The sequence below is a fragment of the Manacus vitellinus genome, unplaced genomic scaffold (genome assembly GCF_001715985.3).
Source record: "Manacus vitellinus isolate BGI_N305 unplaced genomic scaffold, ASM171598v3 scaffold_18_pilon, whole genome shotgun sequence".
Taxonomy (NCBI): domain Eukaryota; kingdom Metazoa; phylum Chordata; class Aves; order Passeriformes; family Pipridae; genus Manacus; species Manacus vitellinus.
In genome coordinates, this window is record NW_021939324.1 from 8,321,578 (window position 1) to 8,333,229 (window position 11,652).

General features: G+C 41.7%; 1 protein-coding gene across 1 annotated transcript; it reads right to left on the minus strand.

Annotated features, from left to right (window-relative positions):
• Positions 1-4,162: 4,162 nt before the first annotated feature.
• Positions 4,163-7,201, minus strand: TMEM252 (transmembrane protein 252). The gene is made up of 2 exons (XM_008921715.2): positions 6,901-7,201; positions 4,163-5,050 (listed from the first exon to the last, which is right to left on the minus strand). The coding sequence occupies exons 1-2, from the start codon at positions 7,173-7,175 to the stop codon at positions 4,693-4,695; spliced, it is 633 nt and encodes a 210-aa protein (XP_008919963.1). The 5' UTR covers positions 7,176-7,201; the 3' UTR covers positions 4,163-4,692.
• Between the last annotated feature and the right edge of the window lie 4,451 nt (positions 7,202-11,652).

Here is an 11,652-nt window from a genome sequence, read left to right on the forward strand (position 1 = left end):
AACCTTCTGTCTTACAGACTAAACACTCGTAGCTCTCTGAGTCTCTTGTCATATGACAAATGGTCCATTCCCTTCATCTTTCTGGCCTTTTGCTGGAGGTGCTCCAGTATGTCCATGTCTCTTTTGTACTTGGCAAGCTCAGACTCAGCCCTTCAGTTGTATCTTACTCTTACTGTGCTGAGCAAAGGGAAAGGATCACCTTCCTCCAACTGCTGGTGATGCTTTTCCTGATGCAGCCCAGGATGCCATTGGCTGTCTTTGCTATGCAGGTGCGTTGCTGGTGTGTTATCAGCTAGTTGACTGCCGGGTTCTTCTCTGTGGAGCTGTTTTCCAGCCCACTGGCTGCAGCATGTACTGGTGCTTGGATTTGTTCCTCCCCAAGGGCAGGACATCACATTTTCCTTTGTTGAACTTCATGAGGTTCCTGTTGGCCCGTTTCTCCAGCCTACATAGATCCCTCTTAATGGCAGCAAATCTGCCTGGAGTGCTCCTTCCAGTCCTTACAAAACCACTGAAGATGTGCTCTGCCCCGTTATCCACATGATGCCAGTATTTGCTCCAGGATTGACCTCTGGGTTACGCTGCTGGTGACTGGCCTCCAGATGAACTTTGTGGCAGTGCTCACAACCTTCTGGACTGGCTGTTTAGCTGCTTTTCAATCCATGTCACTGTCCACTTATTTAAATAATATTTTGTCAGTCTGAAGATGTTTTTGGATATGGTGTCAAAAGCCTTACTAAAGGTGAAGCAAACAACATTCGGTACTCTCTCCTTATCCGCTACTCTCTCCTCATCCACTAAGCCACTCATCTCATTGTAGAAGGTCATCAAGTTGGTTAAGCATCACTTGCTCTTCATAAATCCATGCTGATTACTCCTAATCACCTTCTTGTCCTTCATGGCTTTGACAAGGATTTCCAGGATTGGTTATTCCATCACCTCCCAGAAACTAAGGCGAGGCTGGCCAGGCTGTAACTTCCCAGATCCTCCTTCTCTTACAGACACGAGTGATATTTCCTCTCTCAGGGGTCTCTCCCAGTCACCCACAATCTTTCAGAGGTAATGGAGGGTGGCCTTGCAATGGCATGACTCAGCTTCTTCAGCTCTGTGCATGCATTCCATGTGCTCCCTGACCTGTTCTTGCTCCACCCAAGGTAAGTCTTCCTTGTCTCAGATTTTTCCTTTGGTCTTGAGGGCCTATAATGCCTGAAGGCTGGTTTTACCAGTAAAGATGGACACAAAGAAAGCTTTGAGCACTTCAGCCTTTTCTGTGCCCTCTTTCAACTTATGTACATGTAGAAACTTTTCCCATTACCCTTCACATTCCTCACCTCATTCAACTCCAAGTGGGCTTTGGCTTTCCTGATCTCAACCCCACATGATTGGATAGACAGTGTCAATCATGCAGTTGACAGGCATGTTGTCCTCCTAGTTCAGTCGTCCCTGCTTCCACTTATCATACATTTCCTTTTCACATCTGGGTTTAGTCAGGAGCATCCTGTCCATCCATGCAGGCTTCCTGCTGCCTTTGTTTGATTTCTACATGTCAGAATGAACCATTCATAAGCTTGAAGGAGGCAATCCTTGAAAATCAAACAGCTGTCCTGGATTTATCTCTTCTCCAGGGCTGTAACCCATGGGACTCTTCCAAGCAGATCTCTGAAGATGCTAAAGTCTGCTCTGCAAGCTTTGGTCTCACCTTTTGTCCTTTTTGCTCCTCTAAGAATTCTGAATCCATTGTCTCATGATCAATGCAGCAAAAACCTTCATGTGCCCACCCACTTCTTGGTATTGTGAGTGTGAGGACAGCAGCATCTTATTGGCTCCTCAGTCACCAGTGTCAGGAAGTTATTTGTCAATGCACTGAAAGAATCTGTTCTGTTCTGAAGCCTTAGTTTGACTGGTTCTGTCCTTCTGCCCAAAGAAAAGTCCTTTAAACTTAAAATTTCCAGCTGCTATTCTTGGCAAATATGACTTCATGCTATTAAATTTGATCAAAAGCAAACTGTTTAAAAGCCTTTGCTGCTATTTTTGAGCTCATTGCCCATGCCATTTTTCATTAAGTTCATAATCAAATAGTTCATTACCTGAAAAGACAAAGGGATTGTATCAAAATACCAGATTGTATCAAAATATTAGGTATTAACTTTAATGTTCTTTTTATCTCAGTAACTTTCATGTATCAAATACTTTATGGCATACTGCAGGTGGAAGATGCAGTTTTCTTCAGTTTCACATTTCTGGACCCATTGAGACCTCACAACATCTGCAGGGCTTTCCTGGAACTGGGAGAAAGGAAGGGAGGTTTAGCTCTTCCTGTTTGTTCATAAACTATGTGGAAAGCATCTGAACGAATTTCCTATAGCAAACTGGTCCAAGAGCAAACTTCAGGGCTACTCCTGCAGTACTTGCTCTCAGTATGACTCAGAACCGTAGTCTCAGCCATTTCCCACTCATTTGGTCTTGCATGAGTAGTTACCTAGTGGAAAAGTTTGATTTCCAGTGGAGGAAAAAAAAAGAAGTTGAACATGCAGGACAGGCATTTTGCCATGGGATATCTCGTGGCTGATCAGTCTCATTGCAACAATACTTGTGCCCACTGCCTTCAGGATCTGGGACTCTGGAATAGAGAAGCAAGAGATTTTGGGGGATGGATATGGTAGTAAGATACAGAAGTAAGACTGTAACAAGATCACTTGGCATAGTAGATCCTCACTTCAACTGGAAATAATGTGTACTTCTGGCTTTTATTGTTCTCTGTGCTGTGCTGCTTCTCAGTCACTTTGAAAAATCTTTATATGCTGATAGCATCTTCTATCAACTTCTTTTCAGGGGCTCTATTTTAGACTCTGGATGTTTTAATACATTTCTCATCATCAACTTACCTTGAACTGATTTTTCTTTCTCTGTAGTTTGTTCACCCCATTTTACTCTGCTTTTCTTTTTGCTTAAAGCAACGGAAGGTTTGTATGTTTTTCCCATAAAGGATGAAATTCTTTGAGGGACAAAACTGATGCAATTGTCAGTTCCCTGGCCTTAGCTATTGTTACCACCATGGCTTGCATTTCCAGTGCATGTACAGCCATAGTGCTTAACTTGTAATTTTACAGTATGTGGGCATCTGGAAAGTGTGATAGCTTTTCTGTTTCGCTGGTGTGTAACAAAATCAAAACCAGGTTGCCCAGAGGGATGGTAGGAGCCCATTCCTGAACAAATTCGAGGTCAGTGTAGGAATAGATACATTTCTGGAAGAATTTGTAGCAAAAGGTTAGAACTCGTTTTGCTAGGAAGGCTCTCTGCCTAAATGGTAACCCTTTCTCAAAGGGAATTTTAATGCTTCCCCACCCGCCCCCCCAACCTCCCCCGCATGGCAAGAGAAGTTCTCAGCCTTGCTTTCTGGTATGCAGAGAGACAACATGTTTGCAGACATGCACAAGTCCTCTTTGGGCCAGAAAGAGAGTAGAGGAGGAGAGAGAAAAGATAAAATAGCCTTGGAGGAGGAGGAACATTGCCTTTGCCCCTGGGGCCTGATGTGTGCAAGATCAAAAAAAGAAGTGGTCCTTGCATCTAAAATAAACCTCTTCTTCTTTTTTTTTTTTTTAATCCTTCCACTGCCTCGACATTTTTGGGAAGAATACCTGCATGTGTTTATCTTAGAGTGAAGTTGGATGGGGCTCTGAGCAATGCAATCCAGCTCATTGCCAGGGTTTGGACTAGATGACCTCTAGAGGTCCCTTCCAACCAAAAGAGGAAAACTCATCTATAGTGAATGTTGCAGGTTCAAATCTCAAGGAGCCTTCTTGAAATTTTTCTTGTCGTCTGGAATTACAGGTGATGGTGCCTGGATGCAAATTTGCCTTCGTGATTTTGTGGAAGGAAGGGTATATATCCAAGACTGTCCTTTTTTCTGGTATTTGTTGTGTAATTATGAGGTAACTTGTGTCAGAAACAGGCTACAGGGTCCCCTTCTCAGTTCCCATAGTCTTGAGTAAGCTGCAGTGGAAGCAACTGCCCTTAGAGGTAGCTCAGAGGAGTCAGAGATGATTTTTCCTCCTGCAATTGGTAGTTTCCTCTGAGGAGCTGTGAGCATAACCAGGATTCTCTTTTTGGCAGCTAGGAGGCATATTTTCTTGTGTCCTTATCTGGAATCATGGACCTCTCGTATTATATAAGGCATTTATTTGTTTTAATTACAAAATTTATTCATGAAATCAACAGTAAAACAGCAGATATTTTTACCCCAAAATAAAACACATAACTTGAAAGGCATACAATACAAAAATAATCAGTTATAAAAAATAATCTACAAATTTCAAACAAAAGCTGAGTAAATAGGTTTCCCAAGTCAGCTAATGTTTCAAAACCACAAATGAAGGCTTTCATTTGAAACTCCTTACAAGGCACAAGACATTTAGGACTAATAAGAGCATGATGCTTCATTTATCTTGTAGTGTAAGAAACTTCTATTACCATTGATGGTGACTCCTATAAGATACAGCCTGAACATTTCTATCTCTATGGAGATTTATTCTGCTTTGGAATACTGAGCATCTTTATATATCACCTCTAACTCCACTCACACTGACAAATGGTCAATGTTTTTCCTGTGCAATTTTACCTTAAGTAGAGTACTACTTGGGGTCACTGACACAAGTCTTCCTCCAGTTTTCCCTGCTTCACAGATGCAGAATTTTACTGGCTGCCCATCTCAGATGTTCTGACAGATGTTGCTCTTTCTGAGGTCCCCTGGAAGTCTATATCCTGTTGGTAACTGATTTCTTGCATGGATATATGAGAATTTGACTCCAGTCTGGGGTTTGAGTCTTGGTCAGCTGTTTGCTGCTGCCATAGCTCCCACACACACAACTTGTATGGTGGTGGCTGTTCCTGCTCATTTGTTTCACTGACGAACTCTGCACTGCTTTCACTGTATGGAGGTGGAGGGACATTGATGGCTTCTTGCTGTTTTACTGTGAAGGCAATTGATAGTGGGGAAGTCTGTTTTTCAGGATCTGTGCAGTCTTCATAGGAGGGAGGGTAGAAGTCAGGCCTAAAATAAGCAGTCCGAAAAGAAACACTTTATGGTGAAATGTGATTTATCTCACAGAGCTTGGTTAGGTGCTTTGTCTGTTATACTTCTGAAGTTTAGATGAGGCTTAAACTGTAAATGAAAACCTAAATAGGTTTAGAACAATGAAATATATTAAATTAAAAAGGTAGGCATAGCTGGGATCTTTTCCTGTGGCTTTGTACAGAATGTTTTATTAAAACACAACATTCTAAAAGGACAAGCCTTCCCCATGAAAATTCCCACCCCTGACATACAAACACTCGTGCTCATATTTCAACAGGTGCCTGAGAAAAGTTTAATTTGAAAGAAGATTGAAATCACTGTTCAAAGTTATTTACTATTACAATAACCATTGTTTTCCACAGTGTTAAAATGCATTTTGTATGACTCTACTTATGTAACCAAAATTTGCCAAATGTTGCTTTTATAGTGACTTTAGAGAACCTATTGTCAGTGTTTCTGGTGCAGTTTCCAAAACAGTCCAGGAAAAGTAATTTGTATCCAGTGACCCTGTTAAAGGCTTTTGCAAGGCCTAATGCCAGTTTAAGAAACTCTCTCTCTCAAAGCATCCGACTTTGTTAAGAAATAAAATTGTAGGATCACAGAATGTTTTGGGTTGGAAGGGAACTTGAAGATCATTTAGTTACACACCTCCTGCCATGGGCAGGGATACCTTCCACTAGACCAGGTTGCTCAGAGCCCCATCCAACCTGGCCTTCAACACTTTCAGGGATGGGGTATCCACAACTCTGGACAACCTGTTTCAGTGACTCACCATCCTCACAGTATACCATTTTTTCCTAGTATCTAATCTAAACATAACCCTTCTCAGTTTGAAACCATTCCCCCTTGCCCTGTCACTACATGCTCTTGTGAAAAGTCCCTCTCCACCTTTCCTGTAAGTTCCCTTCAGGTATTGGAAGGTGCTATAAAGCCTCAGTGGAGCCTTTTCCAGGCTGATCAACCCCAGCTCTCTCAGCCTGTCTTGACAGGAGAAGTGTTCCAGCCTCCTGATTATCTTTGTGGCCCTCCTCTGGACCCATTCTAGCAGGTCAATGTCCTTCCTGTGCCGAGGATCCCAGAACTGGATGCAGTGCTCCAGGTGGGGACTCAAAAAGCAGGGTAGAGAGTCAGAATGCCTTCCCTTGACCTGCTGCTCATGCTGCTTTTGATGCAGCCCAGGATTCTATTGGCTTTCTGGGCTGCTAGGGCACATTGCCAAGTCATGCTGAGCTACTCATCAACCAGCAGCCCAAGTCCTTCCCCCCAGGGCTGCTCTCAATTCATTCTTGGCCCAGCCTGTGTTTATGCTTGGGTTTGTCCCAATCCAGGTGCAGCATCTTGCACTTGGCCTTGTTGAACTTCATGAGGTTCTCAAATAGGGAGGACAGTTAGACCAGAAAACTTTAGCAGGAGCCATATAATGAGCTGAAGCTCCCTGCATACCTCAATGTTGATAACTTATATAAGCACCTGCCCTACAGCAGCACATCTGAAATCGTCTGTTGAGATGGAACTCGGGATGCTCCTGCATGAAGTTGGTATAGCTTCACCTGCTGCCTCCGTGTGTGGCTTTGGAAACTTTGGAAACTGTGAAACCTTCTCTATTTCCTCTAGTAAACCTTACATTCTGTATCACTTGCGTGAATTACTGCTTGCACGTTGCTCCTTGCTCTAGCAAATAAAATTTCAGACTACAGTTTTCTATAGTAAATATAAAATTTTGTAAAATTTTGTAAAAACCTTTTATTGCTCCTTTTGTCTGACAGTATGTTTGCAAAATACCATCCCTCCCTCCCAAATCATCAGCAGCAAACTGCAGCACATACCTGTCTATGGTGCAGACACGTAGTTCTCGGTGACTGGGATTTCGAATGATGATGCCAAGGGCCCTGTATTTCAAGACTTCATGGAAAGTGCTCCAGAAAATGCCAGTAACAAGGAGAAAGAGCCCCAAAACTATCAGGCAATAAAACACTAGCTCATTATTTCCACATCTGCACATGGAGGAATTTGTGGAAATGCAAAGGACTCCCAGACAAATAGTGGAGAAACTGAGTAAGAGCACAAAAAGACGAACGAAGGTAAAAACATCTTTTGGCATCTTTCACAGCAGACACAGCACTTTGTTCCTGTCTGCTGTTTGTTTGCTGGCTCTCTTGGCTGTACTTCTCATCTTCGTGCATGGGTACTTTATATACTCCAGGACCAACTGGCCTTAGGCAATTAAGAGAAGCAGGCAGTTTTAAGACACTCATTAACTCTGAGAGATTTATAAACTCTTTTGAGATTAATTTGTAACCTTCTACGTACTTCAAGGAAGGAAGCAGAAACTTCTTGAACCATTCCTTTGTTTCTGTAAACTCCAGAGTGCATACTGGACTGCTTCATTAATTGCATGTTATGATTTGCAGTGGTTTATACACTTTGCTGTTTATGAATGAGACCTGCATTTGTTAAATTTTGCTTATTTGACTTTAGAAGAAAAACAACCTACAAAAATGCAGTTCATAATTCCTCATTAAAGGTTTGAAGAGCAAATATGCTTTTTTCTTAATCATCCATTTTCATCTTTCATTGGATTTTGGCCTCCTGCCTTTACCACATTATTCAACTCCCTTGATATTTTTAATAGTTCTTTGGAAAAGGATATAATTTCTAGCTTGCAATGTGTTATAGTAACTGAATTTAGTACATAAAATGAAAGAAATCAAGATTACATCATGTCAAAGAAAAAAAGGCATATAAGAAATCTTCTTTGTCTGCAGGTTCAATTGTACTCTGATTCCTTTATCATTTATCTGTTCTCTCTTCCAGCAAGTTTTGTTGACTGATTTTCAAAAGGGTCAATACTCAAAGCTATGCAAGAACAGCTATAATCAGTTTTCCAAATAAATTTAGACATTTGAAATTCAGAGATGCTTGCTATCAACAGATTTGAGGCCTAAATATTGCTACCTTCAATACAAAAAACAGTCTTTAGGATTAGCCAAATTATTTCCTATTGGAGCATATAGCCACTAGTTTTCAACAGGGTGTAGCAAACTTCAGAATCAGAACTTGACTTGTCTAAAGATGCTACCTTATTTGAAAGATTACTAATTATATTTTCAGCAATGAAGTTATTAACAAGACCTTACCTAGGTTTGTTGCAAAATCTCCATTGCACACAGTGAATAAATCAGAACAGGGAACAATGTGAAAAATAGTTTTAGTCTCAAATCTTCACTGAAATAATGAGTTCATTGCAGGTATTGTTGAGTGATATTCAGTGAGGTGATTTACATATGGATAGCAACAAATGATTACGAAGATTTTCTGCCATTGCCTATAAAAAGGTTTCTTCCTACCTGCTGTGGACTCTTCATTTTACTACTGCAGTCTGGGGGAACTGTGGGACTTCCGTAGTCAGTGTGACAAAACTTTCTAATACACCGCTTGGGTCTAGTATGCAAATCCTGAAAGCAGAAGTCATGTTTGATGAGATGAAGAAAGCTCCAGCTCTTCTTAATGTAGACCTTCCCTGCAGCTCTGGAGGGGAAAACTCTACACAGGCACTTTCAATAGGATGCCTGAGCTTCATATCATCAACTTAGAGGAGACAATTTTGATTTTTGACTGGTCAGGGTTCTTCAAAGTACTGGGTCTCCTGTCATTTGGTGTCCTGGGCTGTACCTGTGTGACTGCAAAACAGTACACAATCCCACGTTATATCTCACTGAAACTTTGTGGTATCTCATGTGATGTTGCATATCTGCTCAACCAGCACTTTATTTTTCTGCCTCGTGTTTATCCAAATGTGGCAGATGTTCATTTACAACAAATCAGAATACTTATGAGAAAGCAGCAGTTGGTACCAAGCTACCACACATTCTGATCAGGCACAATTTTTTTGAGCTCCCACCATCATTACTGCATCTTTAGTTCTCAAAGGATCTATGACGAGATTCTCACAGTTTCTTTTCAGTATCTATCAGAATGTCAACAATGAGAACAAATCTCATTAAACAATATAATCATTAGATAGAATTTTTCTAAAGTGGGTCAGTCTTATGTCATAATAAAAGTGAAAGTACAGCAAGACCAGCTGCTACCCTTCCTAAGGAAGGGTTCAGGCAAGGAGTGATCTGGGGTAGTCTTCATTTTAGGGCAAAACCCTGCCAAAGTTGTGATAGTCCTGTTCTGTCAGGCCTTGGCTATAGACACCTAAACATCACTAAGGAAGGATGGCACTGCTTCATGTGCAGGTGAGGCTGTGAGTGAGTGCCAGTTGATCTGTGACTGATATGATAAAACAGGTAAAGTAAATTGGGTGTTTTCCACTCTGCAGTGCCTTCTGACAATTCCAACAGGACATATTTTGTGTAAGTCACATTTTCCTTCAGCAGAAGTCACCTATTTATTTTATTCTGATGTGTGTACTTGAAGCTTATGTTCACATATGAATTTCTGTGCTATACTTACCCTATTGAATTACGACAAGAAGGAAATTATCTCTTATAACTTAGTAGACCATCAATATTCTTGTGATTCTCTGGCATTTGAACAACAGAGATTGGTGTCAGGATCACTATACACAATAGCAATTCACAGACCTATTTCAATACAACAAATCTCCCGATGCCTTGAATGCACATAACTGTCATACATGTTCCACTTACATGTCTTGAACCCTAGATCGCAGCCTGTACCATGGCAAGTTTCTCCTCCTCGCATTTTCACATGATGCAGGCTGGAAAGCAGGTACTAATTATGTACTTATATCTACGGTTTTGTTTCCCTTCTGCCCCCCAAAATTTGCTAATAATTTTGAGAGACACATTGTCTTTCCTGATCATGGATGAATAGAAAAGAAAATTGCTCAGTAAAGCTTCCCCTTGGGAGCTCATGTCTTGTTCTAGATCACTGCCACAGGTTTTCAGGCAGAGCAGTTCAGTTAGGGGAGTTGGTAGAAAATTTTGGATAGCAGCAGCAATCTGATTCTCAGTGGTGCATGCTCCTCACCTGCATGTCCCTGAAAGAGATAAGCTCTTATTCCCCTTCAGGAATGTGCTTTTCTTAGTCCAGTTGTCATAGATACAAGATGCAGACAATAGCTCTGGTCAGGACCCCTGCTGCTGCTGCAAAACTACTGGCCTGCTTGGAAGGAGTTTCACCTGCCCTTAAAAACCTGCATCAGCCATGAAAAACACTCTGCTGACCTCCCATCACATCGAGATACAGCTAACAGACCTTTGATCTTGGGCTCTAGATCTCCTCTTGCTGAAATAGTAGTTTCATTGATGCCTACACTGAATATGCATTTCCAGGATGGATCTGGTCCCTGTCACCACATGGAAGAAAGGCTGCAGCACTCACTCCAGCCTGGAGTCAGGTAAGTTTAATATGTTCCTGGGCTATCCCAATTTTTGCTAGGGAAAGGGCAAATTGATTTACCCCCACCTCACTGTGAAGCAGTGAGCAGAGAGGCTCAGACCACTGCAACACTGGCAGCACAGATTCTTCTCCAGCAGTTGAACTGCTTCATGTGAGCCTGGCATGGGCACAGGTGTGTTATTACTCAGAGTTACTGCTTTTACTGCACCCTTCACAGAGAGGACAACCCAGTGAAGCATTGTGCAGGTAAAACCTCTGCATTGTTCAACATTTTAGCAGAGTGCTGATACATACAGGGCTGAACCTCTTTGTCTGTCTAAGGAGTTCAGCATTTTGTGCCAGCATGGTCTGTGCTACTTCTTATGGAATAATAATAATGAAATTTGAACTAAAAATGCTCTCTATTGCTGAATACAATTTTCTGATCCTTATGATGAGAACGAACTGCTCTGTCTGTTTGTCTGCATCTTGCCCATACATATTTGCTAATGAAATATAAATTTTTTTATCTTTGTGGTGTGGAAGCTTACAGCCCACCTGGTTCACAGTGATCTCTCCTGTAATGTGTTTCCTTGATGGAAGTGAATGTTGTGCATTGGTACTTTTAACGTGAGTTAGTTCTTTTGTAATGAGGATTCCCTACAGAGAAGATGAATTCTGTTCTTGTCATCCCATGGTGAAAGCACAAGTCCATGTGATGCATGTAGAGGTTGGAAATTGGCTGTAAACGTGACAAGTTCATTTTTCATGTGGTTTTAGTCCATGTGCTTACACGGCACACAGGCTGTGGGCTGCTGTCACAACAGTTACCAATACATAACTTTCCATGAGGTGAGCTGGCTCATTTTCCGAAAGACCTGTTACAGCAGGCCTTGAGGATGAGCCAAGATGGAAGTACAAGAGGTATGTATGATAGAACTGTAGGAATAGTTGTGCTTTTGCAACAATTTGTAACCGGAAAGCTAGAAAATCCTTTTTGTTAGGAAGCCTGCAAAGGGCTTTTTCAAGAGCATTATATGGGGTTTTTTCCCTCTGCAGTCCAGAGGGGATTGCAGAAAGCTATGTAATCTCTCTCTCTGCTACGCCAAGAGAGATAACCCTAACAGACATGTACAGAAGCCTCAGGAAGGCAAGGGAGAAACAGAGGATAAAAAGGCCCTGGAGAGGTAAAGAACTTGCCTTTTCTCCCTGAGGCCTGGTGCTTA